This window comes from Carcharodon carcharias, chromosome 6, assembly GCF_017639515.1.
Source record: "Carcharodon carcharias isolate sCarCar2 chromosome 6, sCarCar2.pri, whole genome shotgun sequence".
In the NCBI taxonomy this organism is placed as follows: Eukaryota; Metazoa; Chordata; class Chondrichthyes; order Lamniformes; family Lamnidae; genus Carcharodon; species Carcharodon carcharias.
Window position 1 is genome coordinate 34653236 of NC_054472.1, and position 24455 is coordinate 34677690.

Below are 24455 nucleotides of genomic sequence, written 5' to 3' on the forward strand. Positions count from 1 at the left end.
ATACGAATTTGGAGTGAGAAAGGGAGGAACCAATTGTCGTGGTCCACGTAGGAACCAATGGCATAGACAGAGCTAGGAACGATTTTCCACTGGGAGAGAGTTTGAGGAGCTAGGGTCTAAAATACAACGCAAAACCTCACAGGTAACAACCTCTGGACTGTTACCTGATCCATACTCGAACTGGAATAGGGATAAACAGATTAGAAGATTGAATGTGTGGCTGAAGGACAATTGTGGGAGGCAGAGGATTCATTTCATGGGCCACTGGCACTTAGTACTGGGGAAAGAGGGAGCTATACCATTGAGACAAGCTCCACTTAAACTGACCTGAGACCAGTGTCTAGGCAAATTGAAAAACTAGCAGAGAAGACAGGTTTTTCAAACTAATGGAGGAGGGTGGGAGCATTCAGGAATGGGCAGAGAAATGTCAAGGCTGTAGGGCAAAGTAGCGATTTGGGTAAAAATAGGCAAAGTGGGTCAGGAAGGAACAAAGAGCTTAACAAAGGAAATAAAGCACTATTGACTAAGGTGACATCGCAAAAATAAAGTTAAAGCAAAAGGCACTACATCTGAATGCATGGAAGTATTCTCGTGAAAACTTAAATGAATAGTACAGGTGAACTTGATCTAACAGCCATTACAGAGATGTGGTTGCAGAGTAACAAGGTCGGGAACCAAATATGCCAGGATACTTAACTTTTAGAAGAGATAGGGAAAATGGAGAAGGAGGCAAGGGGGTGGGGGCGGGAGGAACGAATGTAAAGGGGGTGGTAGTAGCCCTGATAATAAAAGGATGATATTATGGCAGTACAGAAAAAGGATCTTAGCCTGGTTAATCAAGATGTAGAATCAGTTTGGATGGAACTAAAACAACAAAGGGCAGAAAACACTGGTGGGAGTGGTTTACAGGCCTCCCCAATGGTAGTTGTATAGTTAGGCAAAGTATAAAGGACAAAATTAGAGATACATAGCACAAGGGTGACACAGTAACCATAGGGGTAGTTTGATAGAAATTTACAGAAGTAGGTCATTCAGGCCATCGTGCTCATGCCAACTGACAAGTAGCCACCCAGCTTATTCACACTTTCCAATTCTTGGTCCACAGCATTTTAGATTATGGCACTAGCAAGTGCATACCAAGAACTTCTCTGATCTTTGAGGGTTTCTGTCACTACCACCCTTTCAAGCAGTGAGTTCCAGGTGCCCATCACCCTCAAATTCCCTCAACCTTCTAACTGACAAAGGGCAAGAATTGTGCCTTCAACTTAGAGCAAGAGGACTGGCAGATTTTGGGGACAAACATGTTGAGATTTACAACTAAAACGGGCAGTGAATGCAAAGATGTACATTTTATGTTCCACTCCTCCAGTTTGCGTGGCAATAATTAAGGTAAAAGCAAAACACTGCAGATGCTGGAAATCTGAAACAAAAACAAAAATTGCTGGAAAAACTCAGCAGGTCTGATAGCATCTGTGGAGAGAAAGACAGAGTTAACATTTCAAGTCCATAATAATTATGATTTCAATAATAAAGATCAACTGTGTCAATCACAGCTGTGGGTTCGATGGGTCAGAGCAAAAAGGGAAGACCAGGGAAATCTTGCCTGCTGTGTGTCAGGGAAAAGTAAGCAAGGTGCAACCACTAGAACTGCAAATATCTTCCATACCAATAAAACAGCATTACAAATTAAAATAGAAGCCTTCTTACCTTTTTTACAGAACAGATTATGAAAACTACCAGACATGTAGGAGCTTTTTCCATTATGTAAGGTAATATGGCAATGGTAGCCATGCAGCCCATATTCTGGGTCAATGTCATCCAATACTGGCTCATGAGGCGCTGGTGAATATTGACTTTTATTTTCAAACCATAAAACAGAGAGAAGGCAAATAAATTACACAAATCATGATGTCTGAAGGTCACAGAACTTCTAATACATACTATGTAACACAATAACAACATATTAATGAAGAAAGCCCTAATAGACAGAAAAGGGTGGGCATTAAAAATGTCCAACTCATGTGCTGAATTATCATCTTTGATATAGAAATGTAGAAAGATTTAAGCACAAAAGGAAGCTATTTGGTCCATCTTATCCATGCTAGCCAAAAAAGAGTTGACCGGTCTAATTCCACTATACTGCCCCAGTCCACAACCGTGTAGTTTCCTGCACCTCAAGTGCATATTTAAATGTTTAAAATCTGATTAAGGTTCCTGCCACTGAAACCTTTTCAGGCAGTGAATTCAAGATTCCCATCACCCTCTGGGTGAAAAAATTCCACAATTCCCCTCTAATCCTTCCACCAATTATTAAAATCTATTCCCTCTGGTTATTGACTTCTCTACAAATGGAAACAGGTCTTTCCTCTCCACTCTATTTGGACCCCTCAATTTTATACGCCCCAATTAAATCTCCCCTTAGCCTCCACTGTTCTACAGAAGGCGATAGGAAGTCTTGCATTTACATAGTGCTTTTTACAACCACAGGATGTCTCAAAGTGCTTCACAGCCAATGAAGTGCTTTTGAAGTTTAATCACTTGTAATGTAGAAAACACGGCACAAAGCAAACTTCCACAAACAGCAATCTGATAATATCCAGATAATCTGCTTTTGTCATGTTGATTGAGGGATAAATATTGGCCAGGATATTGGAGATAATTCCCCTGCTCTTCTTCAAAATATGTTGAAGGATCTTTTGCAAGCACCCAAGGGTGCAGACAGGTCCTCAATTCAACATTTTATCTAAAAAACAGCACCACTGACAGTGCAACATTCCCTCAATATGGCTATGGAGATTGCTTTGGTTTCTGTATTTAAATCCTGGAGTGGGACTTGAACTCAGAACCTCGTGACACAGAGGCGAGTAAGCTACCAACTGAGCCAGGGCTGACACATGACACTGCCACAGAAAACAAGTCCAGCCTATCCAATCTTTCCATATAGCTAACATTTTCCATTCCTGGCAGCATCTTCATAAATCTCTTCTGTACCCTCTCATGCAATCACATCCTTCATGTAATATGGTGACCACAACTGTATGCAGTGCTCTGGTTGCAGTATAACCAGTGTTGCCATACAGTTCCAGCATAACCTCCCCACTCCTGGCCCTGGCCAAGAAAGAAAGGTATCTCGTATGCCTTCTTGACCACATTATCTACTTATCCTGCTACGTTCAGGGTAAACATACACTCCAAGGTCCCTCTGTCTTTCCACAATTCTCAGAAGCCTACTATTTGTTGTATATTTCCTTGCCTTGTCTCAGCTCCGCAAATGCATTACCTCACACTTCTCTAAACTGAAATCCATTTGCTATTTTTCTGCCCACCTGACCAGGTTATAAACAAATATAATTGTTTAATTTAAAAAATCTTAATTTTCTGTAAACCCAATGCAATTTAGTTTCAGTTACCAAGGACTGAATTTTCACACCAAGTTGAGAGCATGGAGTCAAGAAAATTCACAACTCCACAAACCCAACTCGGGAGAAAATTTCCTGGGTCATTTGGGTGTGGGGGGGCGCGGTATGGTAACACCCACAGAAGTTGGGCCCTCCACCCCGGAAATAGTGCGGAAACAGCCACAGGGGCTAGCAGGTGCTGAGGTGGGCTGCTTGAAAACCCTGCCTCAGTGCCCTGGGACTTTATTCCAGTTACAATATAAACAAAGAAAAACCGTCTACCTTTCATCTCTCACACACTCTCCCTGCCCATCCATGCCAACTCATGCTACCCCCCATGCTTCCTCAAACCCTCCATGTCAACTTATGCCCCTCTAATCAACTCCCATGACCACTCACAGTCCTTATGCCAACTTAATGCCAACTCATGGCCCCCCCTACCCACCACCCTTTCATCCTCCATGCCAGCTCACCCAGTATAAACCATGGGCAAATGGTGGCGTAGTGGTATTGTCACTGGACCAGTAATCTGGACACCAAGGCCAAGGCTCATGCTCTCAGCTAATTAAGGCGATTGAGAAAACTGCCCGTCCAAACTTAAGGCAGACGAAGAGCCCAGGCGGCCTTCGCATTTTTCATAGAACCTCATCCACAGACGGGATGAGGTTTCATGAAGGGTTTATTAATGAAAAAATGTATTTGATTTAAGTTCATTGACATGTTCCAGCTCATGTGACACTGTCACATGAGGGGACATGTCTTAAATGTTTTTTTACTTTATTAAAATTATTAAAAATTTATCAAAATTTTTAAAACTTATTGTGCACGCGCACGAAAGAACACACACCTGACTCAGGGAACAACCCCACCCAGCCCGAACAGGGAGCACACAGCGCTTCCGGGAACTGTGGAAATTTTTCACCCAGAGGGTGATGGGAGTCTTGAATTCACTGCCTGAAAGGGTTTCAGTGGCAGAAACCTTAATCAGATTTTAAACATTTAAATATGCACTTGAGGTGCAGGAAACTACATGGTTATGGACTGGGGCAGTATAGTGGAATTAGACTTAATTGGCCCACCCGCGTAAAATGGCGGAACTGACCCGATTAAGGGCACTGATTGGGTCCACATCCACCCGTGCCTGCCCCCGCACAACCTCCCCGCAATGGTGGGGGGGGGGGGGGGAATTCTCTTCAAAGTGTCTATTACAGACTTCACTTTTTAAAAAAATCATTCAATACGTTTAAAATAATTCAAGTACTTAATCCCTTATGAAGGCAAACATTTGTATTCATAGTCCCACATTAAAGACTTATAACCACTTAGAGCTATCAAACTGTGAACCTACAACCATCACCACCCCCTCCTTCTCCACCCCCAACCCACTGCTACAGTGTGATGATAGGTTGTGGAGTCAGTCATGCTGCACTACCGCTATGATAACCCTTTTTTATTCATTCATGGGATGTGGGCATCGCTGGCTAGGCCAGCATTTATTGCCCATCCCTAATTGCCCTTGAGAAGATGGTGGTAAACTAACTTCTTAAACCACTGCAGTCCACATGCTGTTTGGGTTGTCCAGTTTCATCCTTTTTTTTAGGCTTTATAGCGGTTTGATACAACCGAATGGCTTGCTGGGCCATTTCAGGGGGCATTTAAGAGTCAACCACAATGCTGTGGGCACATAGACCAGACCAGGTAAGGGCAGCAGATTTCCTTTCCTAAAGGATATTAATGAACCTGATGTTTTTTTTTAAAAGCAACAATCAACAATGGTTTCATGGTCACCATTACGGAGGATAGCTTCTAATTCCAATTGCCGTGGTGGGATTTGAACCAGTGTCCCTACAGCATTAGCCTGGACCTCCGGGTTACTAGTCAAGTGCCTCCCCTTATGTTAACAGATTGAAATTGCAAGCAGAGTCATTTTAGGCTGTTTATTTTTAAAATTTAATAATTTAAAAGGCAGATGATTTAAATGATTTGAGAGTTCCACTGAGCTTATCTACTTTTTATGCACACTCATGTTGACTCTTAACAATCCCAAAGGGTATCTGATCTCTCCCAAAAGTGTGCCCTACCTCTCCAAATAAGTCCAGCAGCTTTGGACCTTTTCCTCAAATGTCTAAAGCCCACAAGTCGTGTTTTGCACATCTGAGTAACAAAAGTTGGATCTGTTTGAAAGCAGCTGCACTTTTACATGTGCAGCTGCCTTTGTGAACCATGAATGTGCAAAGTACAACCCGCCTCCGTGCCACCCCTTAAGAAAATGGTAAGTGCGGGGGCAGCACTTCCAGATTCAGGGCTCTGGTGCCATTTTGGCTAAGAGCCCTTCCAGCTTTGCGAAAATTCAGGCCCAAATGTTTAAACATTTAAATTATAACTAATTTTATATATTGAGAGAGTGCAATTCTGCTTACCAGGTGACTGATCCTAAAGTGCTCTTCTCAATGAGCTGATGGAAATGAAGGTTTGCAATGATAACAGCCAATTCTCCATCTTCCTAAATAGTATAATGAGAAGTGTTGGTAATGAGGGAGAACACAATGCTTCATCTTTAGACATGCATAGGGAAAATAATTCTGGTGCCACTGTCATTGGATAAGTGTAAAGCAAAAAAAAACACAACCACTTTGCTGCTTGACAATTACTATGAAGATAAAGCATCTGGTTATCATTTTTATGCTAGCGGTCATAACAGACAAGGATCTGCAGATCTATTTCCTGTTGATATAATGCTTTAATCATAGTTTCAATATTAAAACTTTGAGGAATGCGGATAAACTCCCGTACTGAGCATCTTTGAGATACTTTAGACCACAGAAAGTCAAGGTTTATTTGTGGAAATGCAGCCATTATGCAAGTATTTCTTTCACCCCAGTGATGTAAATACAAGTGAACTGAACTTATTAAAAAGGTGTTCTTATGAAAGCAATCAGCAAAAAGGTTACGTGTTTAAAAAGAGAGACACCCTTCTAATTTTTCATATTACAATTTAATTTACTCTTAATTGAATTAAGAGAAACACTTGCTGTCCCTTTTAATGTACAGAAAATAATCAATTTAAAAACAACCTGAATCCCATTATACTCAAATTCTAACAATCTGAAAACTGAATCATTCTCCAAATTCATCTTCAAACATTTTGTGTTATTTTTAGATAATATTTTCTTAAATCTAATACTGCTCACCATTCTTTTTAGTTCACAAATTTCTTTGTCTGGACTCTTATATCAGCAGGTGTCACAACTAGTGATATAGTAATAATTGAGACACCACATGACCTACCCACACACAGCCCCACTTCAATAATTTGGTATCTCAAATAATTTCCTAATGTTTTTCAAGTGGCTTCCTTCTGCATTGTACATGTTCTATACTACTTGCAATTGATATCGATAATGAAAAGCATTTCTTCCCATATTCACATATACCAATATATTCAGCCCATTTTATTTATTTGTAGGCAATCTTTTTGCTACTTTATACTAAATGTAGGTGTGGCAACATCCATGTAACTGATTCTTCGCCAGGTAATTGTTACAATTATGAGGTTTATAAGGTTACCACAATGAGACTGTGACTTTAAGGCAAAATAAAAAGATCATGTGACCTTCGCTGAGATCTGCCTGATAGCAAGCCTGACTAATTTGATTGTTATCGATTAAAAGAGACAGGTTGTTTTATTGGGAAGAAGGCGCAAGGTATTTACACAGAGGCAATGGCAGCAGCCCCTATGTTAACACTGGACATAGACTGAGAGTCTCTGAAGTCCAAGAAAAATGTTGAGAATGCAGAGTTGTAAACAGTTGTGTTTTAAATTGTGTGTTTACTTCCAAGATACAAGAGAGTTTGTTCTCAAAGATAGCTAATCAGCATTTCTACCTGGATACCAGGCCCATGTGATTCAGGTTGCTATGGAGACTGGCTTTGAAGGGAGTCTGAAAACTCTCAGACACGGGAAGTCTGCCAGGATCCAGGAGAGGGAGAGCAGCTGAAGGTAGCTAGACGATTTAGCTCATCGTGCAAGACTATGGTTGGGAGCTAATGCTAGGATTAGAAAGACCAAATTAGCGAAGAGTTGAAACAAGTCTGAAAGATTTGCCTAGCTTTAGCTAGAGGGAGAAGTCTCTGGGAAAACGCGCACTATAAAAGACAGTTCTGGAGTTAAAAGTTAGGCTTGGAAAAGAAAAGATCGGAGGTAAACCCTCAGGAGCCAAGAACCATTTTGGATTGGTTCTGGGAGAACTGAGTGTCTACTTAAAGGACAATTGTAATGTTAACCTGATAATGATTTTTTTCAGTTGCATTAACAGTTATGTTCTATAGTTTAAAGTATAAGCTGTCAACAAAAATATTGTTCAGTCACAATTACTTTTAGTCTGTTATAGTGAAAGTCTTAAAATGTGAAATTTTGTCATGTCATCTGTTCAGCTATTAACTGGAAGCTTGAATTTCTTTTTCTAAAAAGTTATTGTTCTCAATGGGGATTGTAACAGTAATCAATAATTGCTATTATGTACTTATATTTCTATTAATACAAGAATCTGTTCCTTTTTTATAACATTGACTTTTGTCTTAGTTTTAAGATGCTGTACATTCATTTAAATAGTCCATTCATCTTGAGTACAGAAAATGTTAACACGCATGAAAATTTTCAATAGTGGTCTGATATATGTCTCAATTAATTAAGATTAAAACAATTTCATAGGATTACTTTATGTTTATTTGTACAAAGTACAACTCAATGGCAAAATGCAATTAGGTACAAACGAGCTAGACATTTTAAAAAATTGGATTATTTTTAAAATAATTGTGTGAAGTGATTTGATTACTGTTTTTAAAATGACTCAGGATGAAAAGGTAAATCAATGAATAATAAATCAATACAATTAAAGTTTTATTTATTGATTTAAGTGAATGTTCTGAAAATAAATTATCCCTTATATAATTTAAAATAGTGCAACATGTCCAGAATTACACAAGTACTAGGAAACTCTTATTCCAAGCCAACTTACTAGCATTCAGATGCTAATCACCTAAAACCAGCTCTGCTGGGCAGAGCACGTCATTCGTATGTCTGACACCGTACTCCCTAAGCAGCTGCTCTACTCGGAACACGGGCATGGCATGAAACTCCCAGGGAGAAAACAGAAATGCTTTAGGGATATCCTCAAAGCATCCTTGAAGGGATCAAACATATCTGCCAACTCATGGGAGACCCTGGCTTGTGACCAAACAAAATGGAGAAGACTCATTTGAGAAGGCACATTGAGACACGTCATCAGAAACGTCCAGAGGCGAAGTTCCGGCCTCGGGAACACAGAAACCTCTAAACAACCCATTGATACAACCGTTCAAGTACCACCTGCCTCACACGTGGCAGGATCTGCAGATGATGCATTGGACTTATCAGCCATCTCACAACCCATCCATTCGGAGTGGAAACAAGTCATCATCAGTCCTGAGGGACTGCTTAAGAGGAGAATCTCTCATTGATCGAGTATTTCTCTATTTTTTAACATTTTGGTTAATTAATACAGACACACAAGCTTCGATTTTAAACCCACCCCACTCACCTCCTCCAATAGGCAGCAGATGGGCAATCCCAACTCAAAAAACATTCCCACTCATTTGAAATTTAACAAAAATAAGGCCATCAGCAAGGTTCCCACATAAGGCAGGAAATGGCTTAATTAATATTTAAAAGTCACACACTGATGACATCGTTGGTGGCGCAACTCAGTAGCAAGTAGGCCCACGTTGTGGGACTCCCGACAGCAGATTTGGAGTATTAAATGCTAAAGATCTGCTCCTTTCAGCAATCCTTGTGGGCCAAGAGAAGCAGGAGTGCTTCCCCGGGCATCAAGGAAGCCTTCAGCCATCCCAACCCTGATCATGGCCCCAGTGTTCTCACTGGCCCTACCATAACCCACCAAGCCCTAATGACCAAGCTGCGGCCCGTTGTTCTCTTCATTCCACTCTCCCATGTTGATCTGAAACCTCCACCATGTGCTGACTGCCAGGTACCATCCCACAGATTCCCACCAGTGGCCTTCTGTCATATGTTTGCTCAAGCTCCCTCCCACCAACCTGGCAGTCAATTTGGCATGTTGTGCAAGGCAGGGGTTTACAGCTGTTTTTTTTAAAATGAAGTCATGCTGTGAACATTTAAAGGGCGTCCACATCCCTGGCCATGCAAGAGTTTCCCCTATCTACCACACTTCCCACTAGTATTGGGGTCTTAGTTTCAGACCACACAAGCTAACTTTGCCTCTCAATTTCATAAAAGTTGCTTGTGTGTAGCTTACCCATTCTAGGACTTAATGTATAACTATGTACAGTAGCCTAGAGCTTATGGAATTGGACTAGGAACGGTGTTAGGATTAAATCCCATCATGGGAAGTTGTGAAAGAGTTTATCTGGTCATTTACTTAATTTCTGTTTGTGGGATCTTCCTGTGTCAATCAGCTGTTGTGTTTCCTATATTACAACAGTAACTATACTTCAACATTTTGGGAAGTTGCAAGGCTGTGAAAGGCACTTAAATAAATGCCTGTTTTTTTTCCCTTTGTTAGAGATGAGGATGCAAAGTAAGTTAAAACCTACTTGTTAACTCACTTGCCAGCAGCCCAGCAACACGCCAGGGTATAAGCACTGTAGCCTGACGAGCTTATCACCACCAATATACGTACTTGATTCTTCCAAATTTGTTAGATTATACTCTGCAAGTAGAGATCGCCAGCGAGGCCTAAAAGAAAATCTGAAATTAGTCACAAGACATGCACCAGTTTGAGTGATTGCTCTAAGTAATTTCTTATAGAAAATAAAGGTTACTTTCAATTTTCTGAAGGAACCAAAGTTTAAGCAGCAGATTCTCACGGTACTACAGAAAACTCCAATTTCAAGTTAAAATGATGCAGGGTAGGGAGGAAAACGTGGGAGAATTTTACATGTTTAAAGTTGAACACTGATGCAAGGTAGTCAGAAAAGAAGAGAGAAAACAATAAAAAGTTTGCTCCTAATCTTCCCCTAGCTCCCAAGTACAATTGTTTAAAGTATGGATGCAGTAGTGTAGTAATTACGAGTGGAATTTTACACCACAGTGACAGGGGTGGGACCACATACCCACATACACTGTAATTTTATCAACAGTAGGGAGGCGATAAGCCTGCCCTTGGGCCAACTGATGCCCTTAAGTATTGTTTCAGTGATGGGTGGTTGGTTCCCTCCTATTCAAGCATCTTGTGCCTAACAGGGGGCCCCCCCTCCATGCGCTACCCATGCACACCTTCAAATGGCCCCAGCAAAACCCCCATTTGCCTTCTAATTTGACACCAGTGATGATCTTCGTTGGGGACTGCTGCAGTCCCAGGAGTGGCCACTGCTCCCAGTGGCACAGCTGGGATTAGAGAAAGGTATTTAGCCATAGTCCACAAAGGACCAAAGACATCTGTCTCCATTAGGGAGAGACAATTGGTTATCTATAGTTTGACGGGCACCAATCCATTAGCGTGGGACAAGGCAAAGAGGCAGCATTCCATGAACTACTACAGCCAATATGAGGATTGTGCCTACAGACTTTCTACCTGAACCAACCTGACAAGGTGGCTGCTTAAGGACAAGATATTCCCTTCAGCTATGGCACATAATACCTTTGAGGAATCCCTCCATTCAACCAAAGGAGAGGTTCAACACCAAACACATCACCATTCAATGCAATGATAAAGGTTCAGGTATTTTGACAGATCTGGAGATTCGCTGCAGTATTTGCCAGCCAGTGTGTTATGGATCACTGATGTTGCATTTTACACAACATAGCACCTTATAAAGAAGTCTTGAATGACTCAGATGAGGAGAATGATAAAGACAGGAACTCAGATGCTCGGCCACCAGGACATACTTCTGCCTGTGATGCAAGTAATGCTTCAATAGCAACTAGGTCATTATTGACCAACAAACTATACATACCTTGCAGAGTCTTGTAATCCTCAGGCACATACAACATATCCACAATGTGGGATTTAAAATCACTTCCCTACTGTGAATTCTGCATTCAGTAATGAGAGACAGTGGAATGATGTGTGATAAGTTCCTTCAACAGTGGTCAAATTAATTGGTTAACAAAAAAAATGTGACATCCCTGTGTTAATCCTCTATATATTCTCTCCCTTCCTATGCCCAAGTTCTGTATAACACTGCCCCTGTAGATTCAGAGATGATGGAATGCTGCTACACACATTTCTCATTGCCTCAAGTTGTTTTGGATGTTGGGGCCCATGAAGGCCCTGCTGCAGTGTAGGGACAGCGTGGGCCAGCTGGAATGGAGGCATCATGTTATGTCCTGGTTGAGGGGAGGCAAATGGATAGAGACCTGCTGAGAAACATCAATTCCCATATCCATTCCACAATCCTCCTTCTCTGGGGCAGCATCAGTCCTTCTGCAGAAGAGCAGAATGGAGATCAGTGATACCTTAGAAGTCCCAACATAGTCTCTTTATATGCTTATCAAAACCAGTCGACAAGCTCACTGCCAGAATATGTGCATTTAATGGGTGCACTGCAAGTGGTAAAGAATCAGGCACATGCATAAGGAGTGAGTGTATTGGGCGTGCCTTTGAGTATTGTGCGAATGAGGATGAGCAAAGAGGGGATAGGACAAAGCTCTAGCTGGTAAAAGTAGGGAAAATCCCAAGATATTCTACAAGTATTTCAATAGGAAGAGGATAACCATGGAAAGAGTAGGGCCCATTAAGGACCAAGGAGGAAATCTATGGGTGGAGCCAGAGGACATCGATAGAATGTTGAATGTACACTTCACATCTGTCTTCACCCAAGAGAATGAGGATGAAGGTATCAAACTCAGGGAGCAAGACTGCGAGGTTCTTAAGCAAATTGATATAGGGAGTGACAAGGTATTGGAGGTATTGGCAGGCTTAAAAGTGGACAAATCTCCAGGTCCGGATGATTTGTGTCCCAAACTGCCGAGGGAGGCAAGAGAGGAGATCATGGGCTCTGACCCAAATTTTTAATTCCTCTCTGGCCACGAGGGAGATGCCAGAACTGCATTGAATCCGTGACCTAGGGTGCCATTCATTGGCCTCCTCCAGACAGACACTCTTGGTGGTGACAAGTTTTTTTCCTGAAAAATCACTCACGTGGAGCACCTCTCCCTATTCCTTACCAGCTCTCCAGCAGCACATTCAAATGACTGAGAACCTTGTCACAGTTTTTCTTCATCAGTTATAAGCGAATTCTTATGAATTTTCAAATCAGACACTCCCAGCTTTCTCTTCCATTTATTTCTTAACTGGCCCTTAGTGAGGTGAAATGGTGTCTGTGGGCCCATGTCACACCTGTTCACTGTAGTGGAGATATAAAACTCAGGAATATAACGAAAACAAAGCATTCAATGGCATTACTGTCTCTGAATCCACCACTATCAACACCCTGGGGATTACGATTGACCAGAAACTGAACTGGACTAGCCATATAAATATTGTGGCTATAAGAGCAGGCCAGGGGCTAGGAATCCTGTGGCGAGTAACCCACCTCCTGAATCTCCAAAGCTTATCCACCATCAACAAGGCACAGGTCAGGAGTGTGGTAGAATACTCTCCACTTGTCTGGATTAGTGCAGCTCCAACATCACTCAAGAAGCTGGCCACTTGATTGGCACCACTTCCACAAACATTCACTCCCTCCAACACCGATGAACAATGGTACAAACTGCTGCCATCTACAAGATGCACTGCAGAAACTCACGAAGGCTATTTAGGCAGCACCTTCCAAGCCCATGACCACTACCATCTAGAAGGGCAAGGGCTGCAGATAAATGGGAACACCACCACCTGTAACTTCCCTTCCAAGTCACTCACCATCCTGACTTGGAAATATATCATCGTTCCTTCACTGTCACTGGCTCAAAGTTCTGGAACTCCCTCCCTAACATCACTGTGGTACCTAAAACACAGGGACTGTCGTGTTTAAGAAAACAGTCACCTCCACCTTCTCAAGGGCAATTATGGATGGGCAATAAATGCTGGCCTAGCCAGCGAAGCCCACATCCCATAAATGAATTTTTTTTTTTTAAAATGATCCCAATGAAATCAGATGTTCCTGCGCATCCCATGATGTTGTGCGTGCGTTGCCTGCTATCACTCCACCCTCCTCATTGAGGCCCATTTAGTCCACTAAAGCATTGCAAGAATTTGAATTTTTTTTAAAAAAAAAATCAAAATTTTGGCAATTTAAAAAAAAAGTACCAGCAAATGAGCCCATGAAGCTGTCAGCTGTTGTAAAAACCCCAGTGGTGTTCTGAAGTACTTTAGAGGAAAAAAGGAAACCCATGTGACTCCTGCAACAGAATGGTTGATTCTTAATTGCCCTCTGAGTTGGCCTAGCAACCCAGTCAATTGTAACAAACCACTACCAACTGTTCAAGAAGGCCACCACCTTCTCAACAGTAACAAGTGATAAATACTACCTACATCTCATGAATTAACTGACCCCCCCCCCCCCTCCCGCCACCCCCCCCGCACCCCACCACCAAAATAAACCTTACAGTGACCAGGATAAGAAGTGGTCAGTGGGTGAATTCTGGCTGAGCCCAAGACAGGCCAGAGTGGATTAACTCCTAACCTTTATTTTCTCAGCAGTGGGTGTCCTAGTCTGTCCTCTTCCAGAGCGCAATTTTCAGCAAATTATCCAAAGGGACATTTAAATGGGGAAATTCCTCTTAAAAGCAAAGCCGCATTCCTTTTTGCAAGATTTTGTTGTTGGAACAGTACAGCAGGAAAATGTGGCAGCATGAAGCACAGGCTACCTAGTGCTCAGAATTTCAGAGGTCTTCCTAATGGTTGCATTGGAGCAAGTCAGGGTGAAGAGGGATGTTCTCTTCATAGTCACTGCCAGGAAGGTCCTCAAAAACCAAATCCACTACAACAACAAATATTTATATATCACCTTTAACATAAAACATCCCAAGGCATTTCACAGAGGCATTATAAAACAAAATATGGCAGAGCCACATAAGCTAATTTTGAGGCAGGCGACCAAAAGTTTGATCACAGATGTAGGTTTTAAAGAATGTCTCTAGGAGGAAAGTGAAGTAGAGAAACAGAGATTTATGAGGGAATTCCAGAGCTTAGGGGCCTAGGCAGCTGAAGGCAGAGCCACCAACAGTGGGGATGCTCAAAAGGCCAGAATTAGAGGAGTGCATATATCTCAGACAGTTGCAGAACTGAAGATTATGAACTCAGAATTAGAATCAATGTTCACGGGGGTTGCCAGTTTAATGGAATTTCAAACAGCTGCCATGCAGACTCTGGGCTCAAATCTGTGCTCATGCTTGAATCAGATGACCACCTTGGACTGACTGAAGAAAATAGGTTCAAGGTGACACTCGTTTTCTGTAGTCTATTCTCTTCCAGATAAGTAAAAGCAATGAGCTCCCACTCCATGAAAGTGACAGTATTGCAGCAGGAGCAGCTCTCTCAGGAATCTACAGCCAGTCCCTGAAGTTTGAATGCTCAAAATTCATCAGCCATAAAAAGTGTCTTTAAGAGGAATAGCAGCTTTCCACCAGCTCTGTTAACTTCACTGGAGGTGCACAAAATAAAGTTGGTAAGCCTTGCAAGAAAAGCCCATGGGCTGATTAATTGAGTGACAAAGAATTCATTACAATAAAATACGTGGAATTAAAATAAACACCAAAATTGCAATAAAAACAGTAAATGCTGGAAATACTCACCAGGTCAGCATTTTCTGTTTTTATTTCGAGAATTCCAACATGTGCAGTATCCTGCTTTTCGATTAGGTCCTATAATCTCTTTTAAATAAAACAAACTGTCAATAGAGCTAATAAATGGGGGTGACAGTCCCTGGTTTGCAATGTTGGTTTATAGTTTATTAGAGCTTCTTAGTCTGCATTTGCATAGAAATTGACTAAATGGTTTTAATGTGCTTCAATACAGTGGTGAAAGAGTAACAATAACCATTAATGTTGAGGAAATTACTTTGATTTCTCATGTATCGCTTAAGATTCTGCTCTATCGACTGCTCCCTGGCCTCTATAGCTACATGTTCTGTAAACTCTCCCTCTGATGGATTGCCATCACCATCATTCAGTTCTCTCTCATCAGGTGATGCCTCTTCTTATTGCTGTGCCTCGTTCAACTCCAATCCGCTTTGTATTACTAGGATGTGTAGAATACAGCAAGCTATAATGATGCACCTCACTTTGTTCAAATTTTAGTCCAAGGCACTCAGATCTGTGTCAAAATGCTATTGGCATACTCTATGATGTCCCTTTGGCCCCATGGCTCTCAATGTACCCACTTGCTCAGGTGTTGTAAGGTTGCAGCGCAGTGTCATCAGGCACGTACATTGGTGATGATGTTATGATCTCGGTAGAGATCAGTAATTTTTTTCTAAAAAAGTCGATGAAATTTAAAACCCGAGTTATTCATCAAAAGAATAAAGCCACAAGATTCCACAGGTTAGAACAGAAGAATACTTATTATCCAAGAGTCAACAAAGCAAAGGCTAAATACTATCTATCCTATACTCAAACAGCCAGAATTAACAAGTGAAACATGAATCAACAGGCAAATTATGGTCGAATGTAAACTATAAATTGCACCTTAAATGGTAGATACAACTAAGACAGATCTCACAAATTGGCTTAGTAGTCCACTTAGATTTTAGTAATCGTACTCAAAGTCCTTCAAACTCCATCTTCCTCACGAGGAATTTCAGCTCTTCGACTTCTAGGAGTTAGACAGCAGCAGCACACAACCAGAGTTCCACAGACAGTTTTCACCAAAAACAGTACAGGCCTTCACAACCTGCTCAACTTGTCCTAATGGGGTAGACCCACCAATATTATCTTCAAGTAACAGAAACAGCTGCAGCAACTTATCCTCACCTTCTGGATCTGGACTGTCCTCTTCAGCATGCTTGTACTGTAGTATGAAATGCTACTTCCCAGCTTGGACTGATCAGAATCCTTTTATATCTTTTAAACAGGCTCAGTATGCCAGAAGTTTTGGTTTCCATACTTCAGTTTGTTTTTGTTTCCTTAGAAACTGGGAGGGTCATCTTCCTTTCTATGTTTACCTGCTCTGTTCCTGTTTTAGTTAGGGTCTGTTTCAAAATTTAAAGACAGATTCCCACAATATCCCTCATCTTCTAGCAGCCATCCTCTGACATTCCTAAATGGGCACAAATTGGGAGGATGGAAGAGTGATACAGAAAAAAAGTACTGGGCAGGTACAGATTTATATTATCCTTCTGTGGCAATCACACACCAGTTCAATATTGATGGAGTGGAAGCCCTTCCTGTTCAGATAAGTTTCTGGCTCATCTTTCTGTGCCCCTTTACCTACATAAGTGCAGTCCATTGTGACCTGGATATAGGGAAAGTAAGCCATATTTGTAAATCCTAGAGTTCTCTTATTGTGAAGGTAATGTATTAGTCATTAATAATAGGCTAATGTCAGGCAGGGAAGGCATTGGTGATTATTTGACTCAGAGATGTCCCCAGCTTGGAAGGAATCTATGCCCAAAAGATTGGGGTTTGCTGAGCTTGACACCCACTGGCAATGGGTGGATCCCTGCTTCAGCAGACAAGAGGGCCTATTAAAATAGGCTGCATAAGTCAGCAATAGCCTGCATAGCAAAACATGGAAACCTTCTGCATTGCTCTTCAGAAATATCCAAGAAAATAACTCACCCAAGAGGGGAGGCAGTGGTGTAGTGGTATTGGCACTGGAATGGTAATCCAGAGATCCAGGGTAATGCTCTGGGGACCCAGATTTGAATCCCACCACAGCAGATGGTGGAATTTGAATTCAATGGGCATAATTTTACGATAGCAGGATTTTACGTTCCTGCTGAAGACAATGGGATATATAACGGCTCGCCGCATTTTACGGCCCCGGGCCCTGTCCCCGCCGAAACGAGGCCGTAAAATTCTGGCCAATAAGTTTAATGATGACCATGAAGCCATTGTCGATTGTCATAAAGACCCATCTAGTTCACTAATGTCCTTTAGGGAAGGAAACCTGTCATCCTTACCTGGTCTGGCCTACATGTGACTCCAGGTGTGGTTGATTTTTAAATACCCCCTGAACAAGGGCAATTAGGGATAGGAAATAAATGCCTAGCCTAGCCAGTGACGCCCACATCCCATGAACGAATACAAAAAAAACCTGTGGGCTTGGTAAGTCCTTTTAGAAGCACAATCCTATTCCCGCCATTTCAGCCTTCTAACCGGCTCAGATAACTAACTCTCCTGCTTCTTCATGCTAATGTTATTGCTCCTCTTCCTCAAACTCAATCAAAAGGAGTGAAGCAAAAACACTCATAATAAACATTGAGTGTTTAATGAAGCTAGGCAAAAATCAAGACAACACTCAAAAGCATTTCCAAGGCAATGACACCAAGATCATAATGACCCAAGTGCCTATAAGTGAATTGAAGCTGCATTTAAAAGTCAGGTCAGTTTGTGGAAACAATGCTACTAAGGTTTTATTCGTCAGTCTAGTCATTGGATGACTTCTAACTTGCCCAAATAAAATCATGCCAGCATTCTGTTGACAATATTTGAAGTTATTCCTGAGACAACTGCTTCTTTTTGGCAGGAGCCTTTCCACCAGTCAAACAGAATTCAAAAAATCTGTTCAGCAAACTTCCAGTGGGAACAGATTGATTTGTCAATTTTAAGCCATTTACCAATTGGGTTCACCTCATACTGGATGGAGAACATCCAACACGCTGCAATACAGAATGCTGGGACAGATTAATACACCTGGCATCCTTCTGGGAGGAAGCAATTTGGATATTAATTACACAAATCTCAAGTCATTGTTATGCACTAGATCAAAAGCAGAAAAAAAAAAGAGGGATGAGCATGCGTGTTTATTTAGTGGTTGGATAGGGAAGGAGGAAGGATATTTAAAACAATCATTTAAAATGATTTTATTTTCCTTTCAGTCAAAACTGTTTAATATGACACTGCTAATTTAAATAAAATCAATGATATTATTAGCTACCTAAAAAGGGCAAAACATTGGTGCTAACATACAACCAGCCCCTCTCCTCAACCCAATCAATTTGATAAAATACAGAAAACAAACAGGTGGTTTTCTGGACCAAAGTAATGCATTCTCATGAACTTTATGTTCTTATCCAAGCTAAAGTGACTGGATATTACAAAGAGAAAGCATATATAACCATGGTTTTCAATTTTCCAGAGTGACAGATAAGCAAGTGATTGCACAATTTGGCACAAGAACTGCAACATTAGTTCATAATACCTAAGGGTTTAAGTCAATGCAGAGTCTGATTAAGCATGGAGATGTTTCTCTTTATTGCAGGTGGCATTATACAGGTCTCTGGTCAGGAGGGGAGAGAGAAGTACTCCTATTCTGTAGTAAGGAACCGGTTGGTAGTGACTAAGAGACCAAAGTAAACAATTTCAGCAACTGCCTGGAAGGCTTCTGGTGGTTTCCTCCTCGTCTATTCCAAATATATCACAATTGCAAAAGAATATTAGGGGTCACACAGTATCAAACACTGCCACCATCATCAACAGCATTCTGCAACGAGGTTAGAAGCAGCAATTTTTTTTTTTGTGGTTTAAAAAACAATTATGATTCTTTTTGGGAGTAATATCCAAACCCTCAAGATATTTAGCAGCAATACTGGGGAAATGGGATCTGTAACACCATCTCTTTCTGCAAGCAGTTTGTTCTTAACTACACCTGGTGCTATGTGACACAGGTGCAGTTTAAAGAAGGGTTCCACAGAGCCTGTGCCCAGGAAGCTCAGGCAAATAGGCGGGCTGGTTGAAACTTAATATAAATCAGAACAACTGTATACAATAGCTGGATCAGTTTCACTTAAATGTACTGTAGCATGATAAAATTAGCTTTATTATTCATGTGTAAACATTCTACGGTTCTCTCCATTTTTAAAAAATGCAAATTAATGGATATTGCTGGTTGTCTCACTATGGAGGACTTCCAAATGTTCTTGGTGCCCAGTGCCACAAGATGTCTTATTAAAAGAAATAGGAGCGCAGAGATCATAAATTCATTTGCACGAAATTTACTTTGGCACACCACTTCAGGTACCCACACTAGAAAAGCCAGAGTAATCACAATGTTATTTAGAATCAAAATGGGAGCAAAAGGATCAAAACCCATTTTTCCTCTGCATTAAAAAGAGCTTTGTAACACGGTTTGGAAGCAGGAAAGAGGCCCAAAAAACAAAAAAAAAAAAATCAGCTTTAACATCCGCACTCATTTAACAATAAAGTACAAATAAACATTACAAGCTATTAACATGGTTATATTCTACTGTATGTTCTCTTGGAATCTCACCCATTCGCTGCAGGAGTTTTACTTGGACGGAACAATGGCGTGACTCCATACACACAGAGTGCTTTCAGGCTAGAAAGAGGAGGCCAAACTGCACTATTCCAACACAAAGTTGCAGATGTGTCACTGAAGTAAGCCTTACTTTGCTCCTTGACATGTTCTTTCCCATTTCTTTCTTGAAGAACAACCATCCAAGTAACCCCAAGAGCTCTGTATACAGGAGAAATTTTTAAGGCAGTTAATTATAACTTATCACTGTGGTCAACTTGATTACAATCCTTAGAATCAGGCAAACCCAGAAAGTTTGATTAAGTTTAAAATCAAACTTTTTCAGTGCACTGTTATAGAATACTGCACCAATTAACTTATTTATTTTAGCACCACTAGTTCTTCATCTCTCCTTTAAATGATGGGGAAATGGCTGCAACAGTAAATGATTATTTTAAGTCAGATCACTGAAAACAAAATGTTAAAATATCTTGAAAATCTTCAGTTTCCCATCTGTCCAGATGGAGTATAATGTGAAGAACAAAGGAAGAGTTATATATTTTTTTTTAAATTGAGAAAGCAAGATGATAAACCACAGTTCAAAACATTGGAATGATTGAAAAATTAAAATCCAAACTAAACAATTCGTTAAAGGGCTGTTATGACCAGGTGAGGAGGAGTGAACTGGCTTCGATCTATTCGGCTTCCTTGGCTGGTCACAACAAAGGCTTAAAGTTTCTTGCCATGGGATATGCCTTTTTAAAATCAGATTCCATTAACTATTTATGCAGTGGGTGATAAGGGACCAATCAAGCAAGGTTCTTGAGTTAAAGGAAGAGCAAATTTATTAACCATGAAACCCAAGAAAAAGATAATAAAAATGCAACGTCTCACACACACGCATCAGAAATAGGGGAAGTTAGAGTCCAATAAAAAAATGTTAAAAGGATATACAGTTAAGCGTCCTTTGATTTTCCTGGAGACACAGATTTTAAATATTGTGGCCGGTTTAGGTTAGCTGGCTTCTTGGTGAGGTCAGATGTAGAAGATGTTACAATTATTACAAGATAGAGAGGGAGAGAGCACAACTTTTCAGCCTGTCCCATATGAACAAGGAGCAGTAGGCCATTCTGTCCCTCGAGCTTGCTCCGCCATTTAATAAGATCGTGACTGATCTGAATGTAACCTCAAATCTGCAACCCACCTACCCCCGATAACCTATCACCCCATTGCTTACTCCCTTCCTTACCAAGAATCTATCCAGCTCTGCCTTCAAAACATTCAAAGACTCTGCTTCCACCACCTTTTCATGAAGAGAGTTCCAAAGATTCACGACCCTTAAAGATTTCTCCTCATCTCTGTTTTAAATGGGCGACCCCTTATTTTTAAACAGTGAGCCCTAGTTCCAGATCCTCCCAAAAGAGGAAACATCCCCTCCACATCCACCCTGTCAAGTCCCCTCAGGATCTTGTAAGTTTCAATCAGGTCACCTCTTACTCTTCTAAAATCCAGCGGATACAAACCAAGTCTGTCCAACCTTTCCTCATAAGACAACCTGCCCATTCCAGGTGCTAGTTGGGTAAACCTTCCCTGAACTGTTTCCAAAGCATTTACATTCTTCCTTAAAGAAGGTGCCCAATACTGTACACAGTACTCCAGATGTAGTTTCATTAGTGCCCTGTATAACTGAAGCATAACTGAAGGCACCAGATCCCTCTGCACATCAGAGCTCTGCAATCGCCCACCATTTAGAGAATATGCCCCTCTTTTATTCTTCGTGCAAAAACAGACAATTTCAGATTTTCTCACATTATACTCCATTTCAGATCTTTGCCCACTCACATAACCTATCCATATCTTTTTGTCACCTCCTTTTATCCTCTTCACAAGTTACTTTCCTACCTGTCTTTGTGTCATCAGCAAACTTGGCAACCTTCCCATCTATCCCTTCATCCAAGTCATTTATAGAAATTGTAAACAGTTGAGGTCCCAGCACTGATCCCTGTTGCACACATTTGTTACATCCCACCAACCTGAAAAAGGCCCATTTATGCCTTCTCTCTGCTTCCTGTTAGCTAGTCAATCATCTAGCCATGCCAATATGTTATCCCCTATACCATGAGCTTTTATTTTTTGCAATAACTTTTGATGTGCACTTTATCCTCTGCTGGAAACTTTCCTCTCACTATGTCACTTGCAATCTTTCTTCAGTGGTTGGCATTCTGGCTGTCATACTTCACCCATTGTGTATTTCCATGGGGTTTTGGGTTGGTCTGTCTGTGGCAGCCAATGTTTCAATATCCAGCGTTTTGCATTTTAATGTCTGTTCCTTAGACAGTAACGCATTTTGATGGATCTTTAAATTGTAGCAAATGTTCCTATCTTAACAACCCCGAGGGTGTCTTGTTTGCTCTTTCACCTCCACCTTGGAAGGTGGCCTGCATTTTTAAGTAGTTTGTTCCAGTCAGTTTGAAGTTGGAAGTCATATTTTCAAAAATAGCCTCCTGACAGGACTGACAATGGAAGTGAAAGGGACGTGTATAACGGTTAGTCCTACAAAACAATGCATTACATAGGGGACTGGCAATGACTTAAGAATGAAAATATTCAGGTCTGGTAGTATCTGTGATCTTTCCTTGAAACATTAAATCTGCCTCTCCCCACAGATGCTACCAGACCTGCTCATTAAAGCAGAAAATGCTGAAAATTATTTCAGATTTCCAGCATCTGCAATATTTTGCTTTTGGCCTTGCAATTACACTTGGTTTTAACATGAAGGGGAGGTAGAATGCAGCTTAAGAAACACAAATTTAAAGCTCAGAAGATCATCAAGAGTGAACAAGAGAGATTACAACCCAAGATAAGGGGAATTACCTCACAGGGAACCAGCTTTCTCCTCATATCTTCTCCAATAGCAAAAAACATGCTGGAGAGCCTAATCAGAATTAGGAGCAGTATACTAAGTATTAGAGGTGTAGGCTGTGTAGAAAGCCAAGAGATTAAGCGAGGGGTAAAAGCGATTGCCATGAAAAAAAAAGCTGCATCAAAACTAAAATAGTGAGGCCAAGAATGTTAACAAAATTGGAGGCATCAATAAGCAAAATCTTTTGATTACAATTTAAAAATCCATGGAAAAAAGGATGTCTTTGGAGAACTGAACAGAACTTTTATTGAGCCATCAAACATCAGAGATAAAATGTTAATTTAGCCATATGTCCAAAAAAGTTTTAAAAAAAACTCACATGTTGACTTGGTTCCTTTGTTTTTGTTCACTCGAGTCAAAGGCTGTGGAATCAAGTCCCAAATAAAAGGAAATGTCCAGGTTCAAGTCCCACTCCTGGACTAGCTTGCTATGAAAGAACCTAGCCACTGGTGGATGCCAGGCAGCATGTATCAGGGTTCCTCCCCTACCCAGCTAAATGGGGAGGGTTAGCTGGAGGAAGAACAATCCAGCTGTAAAAAAGAACAGCTGCCAAATCCAAAAATTAGGTTGATATAAAGGTAAGCAACCAGCTTTGTGGTGACCCCATAGAACATGGAAAAAAACCCAAAAGAGGAACCATTCTATGTAATATGTTTTGAGACAAAAGGGGATAGATGTGTGTGTAATTGCAAGCTGAACTTGCAGCCCACATAATGGGAAGTGATCAGCCGCCACACAATGAAGCAGGTCACCAGTCATAGGCAGCTGTAAATCTAGAAGCTATACTTCTGAGCCCACTCTGTCCAGTGAAGCTGGAGAGGGTTTGGGTAGGTTCATCCCAACAAATTTTTATTTCCTTTCACTGATTTGTCTGAAGACATCCCCTCAAGGAAAGTCTGCCCGCCCAATTGCAAGATATGTGGGGCTCTGATTTGCAGGCAGTTAGAAGGCATTGCCTCTTATTGGGCATCTGGACGGCCTATTTCAAGGTCTCAACCAAAATACCAGTAACCTGAAAAATCAGAGAGGAAATATAACATTGTTATTTTACTTGTATTACTGTTTCATTCCCACCACAGGGAATAAAAACAAGCCCAGACAATTATTCCTTCTTCTTGCTACAGCAGTTAGCGTTACAGCTAAATTTTGTGACAACGGCCAGGGAAGGAAATGCAATAAGTTGCTAGAAAATAGAGCTTGTGGCAAGGGCTGAAGCAACAGCTTTGGCTTCCTAATGCTTAATTGTAGGAAATTTCAGCTAATCCACGGTTGAAAGTCAGACAATAGAGTCAGTGGCAGTGTTGAGAGAGCTGGGTATCAGCATATATGTGGAACCTGACGTTAAGTCTTCAGATTGAGTAAAAACAGAAAATGCTGGAAATAGTGCCAGGTCAGCTGAGTATCTGATTGGAAAGAGAACCTCATGAAAGGTCAATGACATGAAACGTTAACACTGTTTCAAGCTAAAAGCAAAATACTGCGGATGCTGGAAATCTAGAACAAAAACAAAATTACCTGGAAAAACTCAGCAGGTCTGACAGCATCTGCGGAGAGGAATACAGTTAATGTTTCGAGTCCACATGACTCTTCATTAGAACAGTTCTGATGAAGAGTCATACGGACTTGAAACGTTAACTGTATTCCTCTCCGCAGATGCTGTCAGACCTGCTGAGTTTTTCCAGGTAATTTTGTTTTTGTTAACACTGTTTCTCTCTCCACAGATGCTGAGTATTTTCAATTTTCATTTCAGGTTTCCAGAAT

At 41.0% G+C, this 24455-nt stretch overlaps 1 protein-coding gene across 2 annotated transcripts in view; it reads right to left on the reverse strand.

The window, feature by feature from the left end:
* fbxo15 (F-box protein 15) overlaps nt 1-24455 on the reverse strand; it is a 50504-nt gene that overhangs the window by 3981 nt on the left and 22068 nt on the right. Inside the window, exons 5-8 of one of the 2 annotated variants that reach the window (XM_041190132.1) lie at nt 19787-19993; nt 10020-10149; nt 5819-5901; nt 1708-1853 (exon numbers count right to left, since the gene is read on the reverse strand). In XM_041190132.1, coding sequence (XP_041046066.1) covers nt 1708-1853; nt 5819-5901; nt 10020-10149; nt 19787-19993 — 566 coding nt within the window. The remainder of the gene's footprint in view (nt 1-1707; nt 1854-5818; nt 5902-10019; nt 10150-19786; nt 19994-24455) is intronic. The other variant, XM_041190133.1, reaches the window with a different exon arrangement.